General features: G+C 36.3%; 1 protein-coding gene across 1 annotated transcript in view; it reads left to right on the forward strand.

The window, feature by feature from the left end:
• The window catches only part of GPR149 (G protein-coupled receptor 149), a 55,439-nt gene extending 43,435 nt beyond the window's left edge, over positions 1–12,004 (forward strand). Inside the window, exon 4 of the mRNA XM_033133512.1 lies at positions 9,920–12,004. Within this exon, the coding sequence (XP_032989403.1) occupies positions 9,920–10,495 (576 nt within the window). The 3' untranslated portion in view covers positions 10,496–12,004. The remainder of the gene's footprint in view (positions 1–9,919) is intronic.
• Positions 12,005–14,459: the final 2,455 nt, after the last annotated feature.

Below are 14,459 nucleotides of genomic sequence, written 5' to 3' on the forward strand. Positions count from 1 at the left end.
TTTGTCTTTTTCTGTTGAGATTTTCCTGTTATTTATTTCTACCTTGAATCCATTTGTGGCTGTAGAACACACTCTGTATAGTTTTAATTCTTTTAAATTTATTAAGATTTATTTTATGGCCCAGATATAACCTATCTTGGTATATGCTCCATGGAACTTGAAAAATATGTATTCTGCTCTTATCAGATGGAGTTTTCTATAAATGGAAGTTTTTCTTTCTATAAATGTTGATTAGATCATGTTGGTTTATAGTATTCTTCTATATCCTTGCTAATTTTCTGTGTAGTTATTCTATCAATCACTGAGAGAAGGGTGGTAAAGTCTACAGCTGTAACTGTGAATTTAACTATTTCTCCTTTCAGTTCTATCAGTTTGCTTTACATGTTTTGCAGCTCTTTTGTTTGGTGTATACACAGTTAGAATTGCTATGTCTTCTTGGTAGATCCTTTTATCATTGTCTAATAATCTTTCCTGTCTCTAGTAATTTTCTTTGCTCTGAAATCTATTTTATCTGATATTAGTATGGCCATTTTGCTTTCCTTCTATCGATGTTTGCATGCTACAATCTTTTCCATCCTTGTACTTTCAGTTTGTCTATATTATTACATTTGAAGTCAGTTCTGTGTAGACAGTATATATTGAGTCATATTTTTCATCCACTCCCATAATCATTGGCTTTTATTTAGTATGTTTAGACCATTAGAATACAATGGGGTAGAAGAATATGCTGCCTAAATAGGAGACGAAGATTATAAAAGTAGAATTACATGTCTACATCCCCCTAAGCTCCTTAGCTCAACTGCTGGTACTAGACACAATCACTGGCAATCTTAAAAACATCATGGATTCCCCTTACGCACATCCCAATAATAGCTAATACTTTTGGAGCACTTTGTGTGAGGCACTCGGCTAATCATTTTACATGCATTAACTCCTTCATTCTTCCTATTTTGCAAACGAGGTAATTGAGGCTTAGAGAGGTACAGGTTACAGAGAAAGTGACTCCTAAATTCAGAGGTAGGTCGATGTATGTAACCCCACAGGAGTACTTCACCATGATCCTGCACAGTCTCAAGTTTTCTCTCTGCTATTCCCCTGTAGTCCATTCCACATTTGTCATTTCTACTACCACGACCGGAGTTCAAATCCCCTTTTCTTTTGCAAACAGTGATTTTAAAAACCTTCTAATTGGTCGCCCTGCCACCACATTCTCCTTCCTCCAATCTTTCACAGGGTCCCCAATTATCTTCTTAGACCATACACGGCATGGTGGAAAGTATCTGAAATCTGAGCTGAGTTTAGATCACATTCCAAAACTTAACTTTCTATGTAACCTAAGCAAGTTATTTAACCTCTTCGCACTTCAATTTACTTCTCTGTAAAATAGAAATAGCTTTACTTCCCTTACGGATCATTATATTAAATGAGATTTCACATGTAAAGTGCCAAGTGCAGTGGCACATAGGAGACGGTCTATAAATCTTAATTTCCTTCCATTCTACAAATGTGAAAACAAAAATCTCCCTTGTTGCCTGTATGATACAATCAAAACTCATTGTCCTGCTGTGCAGGGCTCTCAGCCCTGGGCCCAGCCTCTGTACCCAGGCTCATTTCCCTCTACTATGTCATACCCTCCCAAATTCCATTTGCCATTCCTCTTACTGTTGGCTCATCCTGGAATGCATTTGTCCTATTTTTCTGACTACTGAAATGATCTTTTAGGGCCCTATTTAGAAACCATTTTCTTAAGTATCTTCTCTGAATATTCCCTTCACTTCCTAATGTGAATAAATTCCTCCTCTTCCTAGTTCCCACAGGACACTGAGGGTTCCAACTGGATTAGGAGAGTGAGGTGTTATTCATATTTTAACTGCTAACACCACGCCCTGAAGTAGCAGAATGGCTAAGAACAGAGGGTATGAGACAGATTGCTCTGTATTTGGATTTGACTAAGACATTTTCTAACTCGAATTATCTCCCCGTGAGTCAATTATGTCATCTATAAAATGAGGATGATCAGTGTCTAAATTCCACAAGATTGATGAGAAAATTAATAAGAAACTGTAAATAAGGTGCTTAGTAAGAAGTCTGATATATGGTTTATGTTCAGCAGGATCAGTAAATATTTCTCATGATGAATATCAATCCTAAATCTGTTACACAGGTGTGAGACTTACCACTAAAAAGGAAAAGCATAATTTACAGCTTAAAGGTCTGTGAGGATTAAATGGGAAATATATTAAAATACCTAGCATTTTACATGTCATATAGTAGGTCAGTATTTTCTTGCCTTTTCTCTCTTTTCCTTGAGCTGTTCATGTATATTCTTCTTTATTGTGGTTTATTAAACATTTAAATGAAGGCGACAGGATTTTGGAGTTGAATATATGAAAATATAGTAATCACATAGTTTTAAATAAAATCCCACAAATAAATTATTAAAAATCTACTTTATTGTTTTTCTTAAAAGTTCTTTCTCTTCCTATTTTTTTAAGTGCTTCTATCTCTTCTCCCCCAAACCTAGATCGTCTGCTCGACTTAATTCCTCAATGTCTATACTTTCTTTTTTTTTTAATTTATTGGGGTGACAATTGTTAGTAAAATTACATAGATTTCAGGTGTGCAATTCTGTATCACATCATCCATAAATCACACTGTGTGTTCACCACCCAGAGTCAGCTCCCCTTCCATCACCATACATTTGATCCCCCTCACCCTCATCCCCCACCCCCCAACCCCTTTACCTTCTGGTAACCACCAAATTACGTTCCCCAGATTAATTTTCAAGCCCGTGGCCATCCTATGGTCACCGATTGCCCTCCAATCCCCTCACCCTCCCCCCCACCCAACCTCCCGCCCATCTAGCAACCCTCAGTTTTTCCTCATTGTCTCCCAAACTGTTTCTGATTAGTTCATTCACTTATTCTTTTCTTTAGAATCCGCAAATAAGTGAGATCATATGGTACTTATCTTTCTCTGTCTGATTTATTTCACTTAACATAATGTTCTCTATACTTTTAGATGCCTAAAAGCTACCCAAATCACCAAAAGATAATCTATATGATTTTAATTTAGATTAAAATTCTTAGTCACTTGGATTATTCATGAATTAATGACAGAATTCTAGCTGCCAGGGCAGAAAACCCATGATCCACTCTTGCTAAAGCAGATTTCTCGTAAAGTGACAACATGGTGAAAGAGCACTTAACTGGGAGTGGAGGAACCTGAATCCTGGTGTCACTGCTACTACTATTACCTACGGGACCCTGGGCAAGTCATGTCACCTCGCTGGCTGTCAGGTCTCCCATTATAAAATGAGAAATTAGAACTCCAGTCCGGTGAGTGCTATGATTTCATGTGCCTAAATATGTCTTTCTTAAGTGATTCAGATAATCAACAGAATACTTCAGCCTGTTAGGAGCAACTCTTTTTATATTGTAATTTCACCCTGAATTCACCTAGAGGCTGATAGTGAAGAAATAAAAAAAATTCAATATGCCCAAGGTCAGTAAGTCTGAATCAATTATCAGAGCAGATTATTTGTGCTAATGTGTTTACATGTCATACCCTCTCCTCCTGAAGCATTTCTGTGGTTTAGAGACTGCTTTTCATTTCCAAACAAAAAAGCTCCCAGCCACCTACACTCAGGAATACAGCAATAATGGATTATCATTCTTCTTGACAGCACATGCTAATTCACTGACTTTTAAATGGAAATAAAGCAGCAACTACTAAATGAGTAGTTTTATGTTCTCTGAATCTATCGTTTTTTTATCATGCATTAAACTTTCATACACAATTCCGTCCCCTAATATTCTATTTTATCTTTATGAAAAGAATTTTTTCTAACATGTTCTCCTGATGTACTTCTATCATCATTTATTATATAGGGATGTTAAGATACAAAAAAAAAAAAAAATTAAACAGCAACGTTTTTAAAAGGTGATCTTATTTTTTATGCTTTAGAAAGTTAAAATGTGGAATCTTGTAGGCTTTATAGTCCACAAAGTCAATGTTTCATATTTATTTATCCAACAAATATTTTTTGAGGAGCTGCCACGTGCTAGTCACTGTTATAAATGGCAGAGAAAATAAAGATCAACAAGGAAATGTTCCCTTCCCTTGAGGAGGTTACATTCTATGTGGATTTGACAGAAACGCCTAGTAAATCTAGTCTCCTTAGCAGAAAACAGGCAGTTGTCAAATTCTACAAAATGTTTATTTACACGTGTTTCAGTATCTGTTTGCATAAAACATACCAGCTTCCTAGGGCAGCAGTAACAAACTACCACAAACTTGTATAGCTTAAAACACCAGAAATCTATTGACTCAGATTTCTGGAGCCCAGAAGTCCAAAATCAAGGTGTACTCAGGGCCACATTCCTCTGAGGCTGCAGGAGGGATCCTTCCTTCTTGGCTTATGACAGCATAACTGCAGTTGCTGTCTCCTTCTTCCCATGTCCATCTTCCCTTATGAGTCTGTGGCCAACTTTCCCTTGTCTGAAAAGGACACCAGTCATTGGAATTAGGGCTCACCCTGATCCAGTATGACTTTATCTTGATTTGATGATATCTGCAAAGACCTTATTTCCAAATAAGGTCATATTCACAGGTAACCAGTGGATAAGAATTTTGGAGGGGATGCTAATGAAGTTAGTACAAAGATCAAGATAAATTGAACCAATATTAACAGTCTTTTATATGATCTCCTTTTTGTAATTAATGTTAATTTTTTTTTCAGGTTTTAGTGTTTGTGTTTTTTTTTTTTTTTTTTACTTTTAGTGTTTTTTGAAATTGTTCATGAACTTTTTCAATGGTTTGCAAATCTGTGGGCTACACTGTAGTTTGTGACTCAAGTCCTGCAGTATTTTTTTTTTTCTGAAGTTCAATTCTTTATTTGAACTTAATGTTCACTTTGATTGCTTGTGGGACTCAAATGTTTATAATACTTTTTTTCCAATAAAATTAGTGAGGAGAATCTGACTCATTATAGACCTTCGCCACTTTGAGAGCACGATAAATTTTTGCCTCCCTAGGACCAGTGGATCCTTTTCCTTTTTGATACTTTTTTATTTTAATTTTGCTTGTCATAAGTGCCATTATCTATGCTTTTGAAACATGAATGGAAAATAAGCTATACCCTAGTTGAAATCCTCATGCTAATCAACCAAACCATTAGGGCAATATTTTGAGACTACACTCTCTACCCAGCTTGTCTCCTCCCTCCTAACCTGAAAATACCGTGTTTCCCTGAAAATAAGACCTAACTGAAAAATAAGCCCTAGCATGATTTTTCAGGATGACATCCCCTGAACATAGCCCTAATGTGTCTTTTGGAGCAAAAATTAATATGAGACCCGGTCTTATTTTTGGGGAAACATGCTAGCTAGCACAAACCCCAAAGGGAAAAAAAAAAACCCAAATGCCACACAAACACCAAACTATCACACTGAACTCTAAGGATGACCACCATCACAGACAACCCACATGCATTCCCCTGCCCATATTATGTCGTTGATGACCTTTTAGTAATAGTATTTTACTCTCTGCCTCCTCTATAACCTAGTCAACTTCCGTGAGCAACATCATCACCGTCAAATCATTTAGAAATGGGAAACATAAAAGTTGAAATCCTTCCCCCATCCACTTCCCAAGAAAACAATTGTTTGGCGTACAGGCTTTCAAACCTTTTCTTATGCCTATAACATCTATGTGTGTGCTGGTGTATCTGTATATCTATTTTTATTCCTATAAACATGTAATTTGGTTGATTTCTGGTGGGTGTTTTTCTACATGAAAACTGGGTCATATTATACATACCATTTTGCAGTTTGCTTTTTCAACTTAAAATGTATTGAAATTATTTTACACAGGCAGAACTTATAGCTTGAACTCATTTTTTCAAGATAGTTTTCCAGTACGTAACTGTACCGTAATTTATTCAAGTATTTGCTGCGTGATGTACATTTAAGTTATTTCTAATTTGGGGGCTTACAACAGTGCTGAAATAAACAGTATCATGTGGTGAGACTTGGGGTTGGAGTCGCCTCAGAAATAGAATTGCTGGGAGATGAACGTATGTAGCTTTTATTTTATCATCAAACACAATCAAAATGCATTCCAATGATGTCATCTATCTTTTTATTTCTTGTTCTTTTGTGGGGAGCAATCTGAGATGCTAAAAAATGATCCATGGTTTAGATCCAAGGGGTAGAAAATTCTGTTGATTTAAATTCTGTCAGCTCTCTCTCTGCATCTCCACCCCATTACAGCTCCCTTGGTTCAAACTCCTATTTTCCCTCACCTGGGCCAATGTTTCTCTAACTTAAGTAATAGGCAAGTCCCTTTAAAAGGAAAAAAAAAAAAATTCTATGAACTTCATTGTGAAATCCAATTTTTATCAATTTGCTTAAAGACATACAAACAAAATTTGGTACAAATGCCTTACATTTATAGTTCTTACACAAATCTAAAACCAAAACGACTTATACATTAAATACTTTCCTAACCAGTACAATTAAAACTACTGAATTAGCCTAAAGTGAAAGTTGTTTTGCTGAAACTAACTTGCCAATTTTGGGTTACTTTGTTTCTGGATAAACTGTCTCTGTGTTTTTACTTCTGTGACTCTCAAACGGAGACCATCCTTTTGAATAAGAATGTTTCAATACTTTGAAAGAAATTTATTTATATATATATAATATAATATATAATTTTTATATATATAATATAATATATAATATATATATAATTTATATAATATATAATCTATATATATTATATATATATATATATATAACCTTTCAGTACATATATCCTGCTACTATAAACATGTATGAAAGAAAAAAAAAGAATGTGTCACAAAATAATTTTGATAACTCAAGATTTTGTGTGCTATCTCAGATTAATCTGACTTCATACTTAGCTACTCTCTGGCACTATGCAAGTCTCAAATGTCAGTTTTAATGAGAGGGATTTGATAACTCAGTAAAGCTTGTTGGTTCATTTAAAAATAAGGTTAGTATGGGGTAGTTATTGAAATCTGCACTATGTGGATGTATAAAACCAGATGCAAAGATATTCTTTATTCCATTTGCTTTTATATTAACTGCTCACCACTGATGCAAGTCAATACACATAAAGGCATGTTATGCTGGTGATAATCCAGAGAAGGTTCTTTTAAAATAGACATGCCAGTACTGCTTGGCACTGGTAACTCAGTTTTCTCATTACATTTTTCTTTTTTTTATTAGTTTTAGGTGAACAAAATAATGTAATAGTTAGACATTTACCATTTATATCCGTCACACTGTGTGAACCCCCCTCCCCCCATCCACTATCCCTCTGACATCGCACACAGCCATTACATTTCCACTGTCTCTATTCCTAATGCTGTACTTTGCTTCTTGTAACTATATATATATATATATATATATATATAAAAACTTGTAGGTGACATTCATTATTGTTCAGCTTCAGCTTCAGGTGTACAATGCAGTGATCAGGCATCTACATCTTACCTGAGGTGGTCTCCCTAACGAGACAAGTGTCCATCGGATACCCTACAAAATCTTTACAACATTATTGATTACATTCCCCAAATTAACTTTCGTAACCCTGTGGCAATCTTGTGGTTATTGACTGTGCTTTCTAACCCCCCACCATCCCCCTTATTCCCACCCACCCTCCATTTAGCAAACATTTTTTCTTTTTTAAACTGGTATACTCCATAGGACTTTGTTTATATAGTGTACCATATAAAAGAGAAAACTTATAAAAAATTTTTTAAGTAGTGATATAGTTTGTTTGTTTATGTTTTCTTTTCTTGTAGTACAGTGTAATATAAGGAAGTCAGCTTTCGGTTAACTAGTTACAGAATAAAGAAGCCTGTATTTATAATTCACATTATTAAGTGATAGTCAAATTTTCTGTCTCAGTCAATTTTGATTTAAGAAAGAAACAGAAGTTTCTGACTTTGATAACAAGAAATATTTTCTCAGGGTGGAAACTTTTTAGGTTGACCCTTTAACTCATGACTAATTACTCAGGAAGCAAGGCTTTTAAAACTGTAAATTTAAAATTGTAAATCTTTTCTTGATTCTTGATTAAGATCTTGATTCTTAGGATCAATGTCAAATACCACCCCCATATGAAATCTTTCTATCAGAGGTGGTCATTCCTTGAACCCGACAGAGCCTGGTTCCTATCGCTATTATGACGGTATTTGATGAAATTTTTATTTTGTTTCCTCACATGTTTTTCTCAACCAATTATCTGTGAAGTCTTTGAATCAAGCATAGTACATCTTGTACATATTATATATTTTTATATATTGTATGTTCAATGTATAGCATATCTATACATCCAGGCCAAGCTCAGACTCTTAAATAGCCACGCAGAAAATGTTTAATAAATGGGTTAATAATAAGTAAATGAAGGTCACTTCTTTGCCAAAAATTGCCACCACTCCAACAATGCTCATGTACAGTAATGAACCTAAGTATTGTCCCTCTGCCTTTCCTCCTTCAGTCAACATCACACATGTGAAGTTCATGAAGTTCTGTGCCTCAGCAGAAGGGTAAACTGAAGTTCATAGTATGAATTGTCAAAGTTTATGGCCTTTTAGGGTTGCAAGGCCATAAAGTTAGGTTTGCAGGTCCCCTTATGGATAGAGTTCAAGACTTCTCCATAGGGAATAATGGGGAAAGCCTGGCGACACGTCTCACACGTCCTTGTCTGTACTTTTTGCAACCCCGAAATTCAACGAGCGAGGCATGATGGCACCACAAATGGAATTCATGAGGCATGCTCCCCTACACATTTCTCCAAGTAGACGAGAATCCTAGCTGTTCTCCAATATGGGACGCTGGTCCTGGGCTTCCTCTAGTCACTCTTAGGTCCATATACAAAATGCCCATGGCTAATAGGTTGAACAACCATCCTGGTTTCCCCGGGACAGAGAGGTTTCCTGGGATGCAGGAATTTCAGTGCTATAACTAGGACAGCTACTGGCAATCCGGAAAGGTTGATCATCCTAAGATGTGAAAACACCATGAGCCCTCATGCTGACTCATAAGACTAACATGTAATCAAAAAATGAGTCAACTGAAAGTATGAGACCATAAATCAACAATAAAAGGTACAGACTATTATAAAAATCGGTCTTATTTTTCTCATCTCTGAAGTATTTCTTAGCAGTGAGTACAATTTTTAAAAAGTTAATATACAAGGTTTTAAATATAGTATAAAAGGTTTACATTTTTAGGCAATTTTTTGCAAAGATATGGGGGGGGTTCTCTATTATTGGTTTTACTTTGATGACTGTGATTTCTCTGCAGAAAAGTAAGCACACTGTAGCACAGTTGTAGTGACATTTGGTTCCTCTTCTGCATATGCAAACCTAACAGTTGAAATATTTCTTGTACTTAACCTGAGTCATACTTTCACAATTTTCATTCTCTCTGCCATACCAAGCAGGGGGGGAGAAAGTGCATTTTGATAACAAACTATGCATTTCTTTCAACCTATGCAAACTTCTTAATGTAACTGAATATGTAACAAAAATATAAAAGCAATTCCAGATTGTAAATATGCATTCAATTCTATGCTAATATTCTGCTCTTGGAAACACCTATTGCTGCCCATCAATACCCAACTTTTGCCTTCAATGGTGGAAATATGTCCCATATCTTCAAAGAAAGGTTCCTGACTGCCCTCATTTAGATGTTTTATTTCTAGGAGAAAGTGAACAGGGATGGCACTTTGATCGTAAAATTTAAATCCCTTACCTGTAAAAGGTTTCTAGGGAGGTGGGCCTGAAGTAGAAAAAGGTTATTATGTTGATGAATAAAATGACCTTCTAAATGGCCTAATGTCAGTAACGAGTTTTCAATAATAATCATTTTGTTTTTGTCCCCAGCGTTCCGGTGGTGCCCTTGCTATTCCCTTGTGTGCATTTCAGGGGACAGTGTCTCTCCAAGCCCCAACAGGGAAAACCCTATCTCTTTCCACCTATGAGGTAAGCGCAGAAGGACAAAAAATAACCCCAGCCTCTAAGAAAATCGAAGTCTATCGATCCAAAAGTGTTGGCCATGAACCAAACTCAGAAGATTCTCCCTCCACATTTGCGGACACCAGTGTGAAAATACACTTGGAGGTTCTCGAAATCTGTGACAATGAAGAGGCCTTGGACACAGTGTCAATCATTAGCAACATCAGCCAGTCCTCCCCACAGGTCAGATCTCCATCCTTACGCTACTCACGCAAAGAAAATCGATTTGTTTCATGTGATTTAGGGGAAACAGCCTCCTACTCACTCTTTTTACCCACGAGTAATCCCGATGGTGATATCAACATCTCCATTCCGGACACCGTTGAAGCACACAGGCAGAACAGTAAAAGGCAACATCAAGAGAGGGATGGCTACCAGGAGGAAATCCAGTTGTTAAATAAAGCTTACAGGAAAAGAGAGGAAGAAAGCAAGGATGGCTTGTGATCACTTGGCCTAATGAAGGCAAGAATGACTGCTAAACTGACAGCTTTGTTCTGAAGCTATTTGATTTCCTTTTTTCATTTGTTGATTTACATAAGCTTTACAGATTTACTAGTGATTTTCAGTGCGAACAGCTGAACTAGTGCAAACACGTAAGTGCTTTTGATGTGTTACCTATATAGATCACACACTGTGGTAATTAAAAGATGTTTCTTACCTGATTTCTAAAAATCTTTTCTAAATCAAATCTTGGCCTAGTTTACTAATGTTTTTGCCGACGTTTGTCAACTTCAGAGTAAACAAAAAATTGTATAAACTCAATGAGTATACTGTTCCCATGCACGTGTTTCTACACATAATGTTGACCTTTAAACTGAAAGGAGAAAAAAAGACACTTGGGGAATGGAAGAAATGCAGCAAAACTCTTGAGTGGTATTCGAAGAGGCTTGCCGAAATGTGGCTAGCAACGCAATCTTATTACAGTTACAGCTTTAGCATTACAGTGATGTCTAGGAAATATATTCCTGTGTAAAATGGCAAATTAGCTTTCAACTTCAAATCATGCATGTCCCTAGTCTGTAAATAGTTGTTTCCTTCATTTCTATAAAATGCAAATTGTTTGTTGAACGTTTTCTTTCTTTCTTAAATATAACTGTTTTCCTTTCATCTTTTCAGTATGTCAAAATTTCCCATAAAACATATATGCTGTGTGTTACAAGTGGAATTAGAAATAGTCCACCATTTCTAGAATTGTTTTGTTATTTGAATGGAAATTGGGGGAAGCACTGCCAGATTAAGTTCTGTGAGGTGTGCCCAAATACAAGAAAAACTGGGTAAAGCAGAGGAAAATCCTGTAAGCCCAAAACAGAAGTATCTGTTTCTAAAGCTGCAGATTTGGCAAGCTTTCTTAGCCATTCTTGAAGCACAGAAAATTTTATTTCAAATGTTATTCCAAGTTAGGTGCTTTTTAGTTTCTTTCCCAAAGATATGTGTATCTCAAGCAAAGAAACAATCCAATACATTTTATTAAATGATTGTAAGGTATATATTTCAAGATTAATGGAAATCAAGATTTGAAGGACACAAGAATTGGACCGGAAGACAGTAATACCCCTTTTCCCTCCTGGGTTCCAGTCTCCCCTCCCCGACCCGCACTGGACCTGGGCCTATACTGCCACAACTGTAAAAAGCTAGGATGTTCCCAGTTAAAGTTGCCCTTGATTGTTGAACTAACTATACAATGGATACACTTGAAAGGTCTGCTGTGTTGACACAGTACCAGGATAATTTAAGCCCAAAGCCATAGTTTGAAAGGCTAATCAGCATCACATGCTAACCTGTAACACTTCAAACTCTAAACCAAGAGCAGTGGAATCTACAAGAAACCTCTACAGGGGCTGTACCTAAGCATGGATGGTTCCTCCTCCCTAGCCTTGTGAAGAGAGACGGGTAGACTACACTAGTATAAAGTTTACTTACTCGTTAATGTGATAGTGATTGTAAAATGTGTTTCTGGTATAAGACCCTTATAACTGTCTTGTGCTGTATTTAAATATCTTACCCTTGCATTGTTATATTGCTCATTATTAATAAATACTATATTTCGTATAGTTCATCTCTTTTCTCTATAAAGTATGTATCTGAAGACAAAAAGTACTTGTTACCTAATAAAAATACCACCATCTTGTGGTGTCTAAGAGGTATATTTTAGTCTCCATCAATTAGCAGAAATACAACTCCCAGAAACTTTAAAAGGTCAGGGTCACAGGTTTTAGACAAATCCATGGTCACACAGTTACCGTAAAGGTACATATCTACATGTCAACAGAAGCCTTAACGTCTTGTATTTTCATTATATTTTTTAAAACCTAGATTAAAAATGTATTTTGATTTTTTTGCAGTACTCATTCATCATTTTTTTCCCTACATTTCAAGATGTGTGCTTAGATCAGGCAGAGGAAAATCCATTAATTTAAAGAGATTATGCAGTTTTCAAGGGAAAGTATGTTATGAAAGACACTCAAGGTCTTTAACATGGATCCTGGAATCCCCGGAGCTCTAACAATGTTTTCTTTTTTCCTTTTCCTTAGAAAGAAATAGAACTAGCAGATAGTGGCAATTATTCATAGTTAGAATGACAGAATGTCTGATTTGCCTGGGATAGCCCCAGTTTACAATTGTCATCCTGGCATAACAATTGTGTCCTCTTTCATTATTAGAAGTGTCCCAGTTTGAACAATAAATTATATGGTCACTCTATGCTATGTTAATCTTTATGCTCTTTTCCCCAAAACATAGGACACGTACCATAACTAAAAAGGAGGTTCTGTAATACTCCAAATTTCTTGCTAACAGTATCTCGTTTCCTTTTTATGTTTCTATTAGAGAGTTAAATTTCCTTTTCAGTATTTTCAGTGAAATAAGAAAATTACAATAGGATGTCATCAATAACCCACCCTTAGAGAAGATAATAAAAGGAGGAAAGTCTATCATGCCTTCAGAACTTAGCTGAAAGGTGAGGATACCCCTACTCCCACTCTTAGCTGTAAAATGCCCCAAACGACAAAAAAAGCAATGCCATCTAGAGCTATTGAATATTTGGTCAATTAAATTAAAAAAAGAGGCTGGAAGCCAATTAATATCTGCAATTGATAGAGAATAAAGGGACAGAAAATTCGGATTGCTCTCTGCTTCTTGGTGGTATATTTATAATGCACTGCAACTAAAATATCAAAATATGCATATGCTCTGGATCAGAATGTTGGTTATCTTAACTTTTCTCCTACAGATTCCTCTAGTTTTCTCCATCCTACTGTGCACTAAGAGACTCACCTGCACCAACTACATCAACAGACAGAAGCGAATGCCCTCTGCTTCCCATTAGGTTTAGCCAAAAGGGACGTCCAAGAAGAGATCAGACAGAAAGACGAGAGTGAGTTCAGGGTATTTATTAGTCTAAATCTTTCCCTGCAAGATCACTTTGCACTGGATTTGCCTCTTTACCAATGGTCACTGCTCCTTTTAGGATACCAGTATGTGCTCCCTTTTGTCATCCATTTGGGCCTAGAGATGGTAATGTCTCTGTTACTACTAAATCCAGTTTACTGAAACCTTTTATAGTCTCTTTACATTTGCACCCAAGTGCATAGTTGCAATAAGTGTGTGTATGTATGTGTGTGTGCATATATATATATATGTATATGTATACACACACACACACACACACACACACACATGAGGTGTGATCAAAAAATACGTGCCATCCAACGGAAAGGAAGGGATCTTCGATACGGGTTCAATGCATTGAACCTTAGTAACAGTGTGTGACAGGTTTCAACTTGTTTGGTGTAGTCAGTCGGGTGTGAGATATGGTTAAGAGAAGGTATATTTTAAAGTGTGCCATAATTCACCCTCCATCATGATAATGCTCCGTGTCACACATCGCTTCTGATATACAGCAATTTCGATCAAATAAAAACCTTACAGTTTGTCCTCATCTACCTTATTCTCTGGATCTGGCCCCGTAAGACTTCTGGCTCTTCCCCAAAGTCAAAATGACCATGAAAGGTAAACATTTTGGATCCATTCAGCACATCAAGGCAGCCATGACAGTGCAACTAAAGACACTCACGAAAGAGGACTTTCAGAACTGCTTCAGAAAGTGGCAGGAACAACGGGATAAGTGGGTTCTAAGAGAGGGGAGATTTTTATGAGGGGGATTAATAGCAATGTGTCTTTTACTGCAATATATTTTTTTTAATTTAAACATTCACCGTATTTTTTATCATCACACTTTGTGTGTGTGTGTGTGTGTGCATATTCTTGAATTACTTTAAGTTTGCCATCTGTTTTCTGTAAGAACTTTAACTGATATATCCACAATCCATAACCTTTCTTGTATGTAACCACCTTTGTTGTACGTGGAAAGAGCACTGGGCTAGGGATCAGAAGGCTTAATTTCCGTTTC

The sequence above is a fragment of the Rhinolophus ferrumequinum genome, chromosome 2 (assembly GCF_004115265.2).
Source record: "Rhinolophus ferrumequinum isolate MPI-CBG mRhiFer1 chromosome 2, mRhiFer1_v1.p, whole genome shotgun sequence".
Classification (NCBI taxonomy): domain Eukaryota; kingdom Metazoa; phylum Chordata; class Mammalia; order Chiroptera; family Rhinolophidae; genus Rhinolophus; species Rhinolophus ferrumequinum.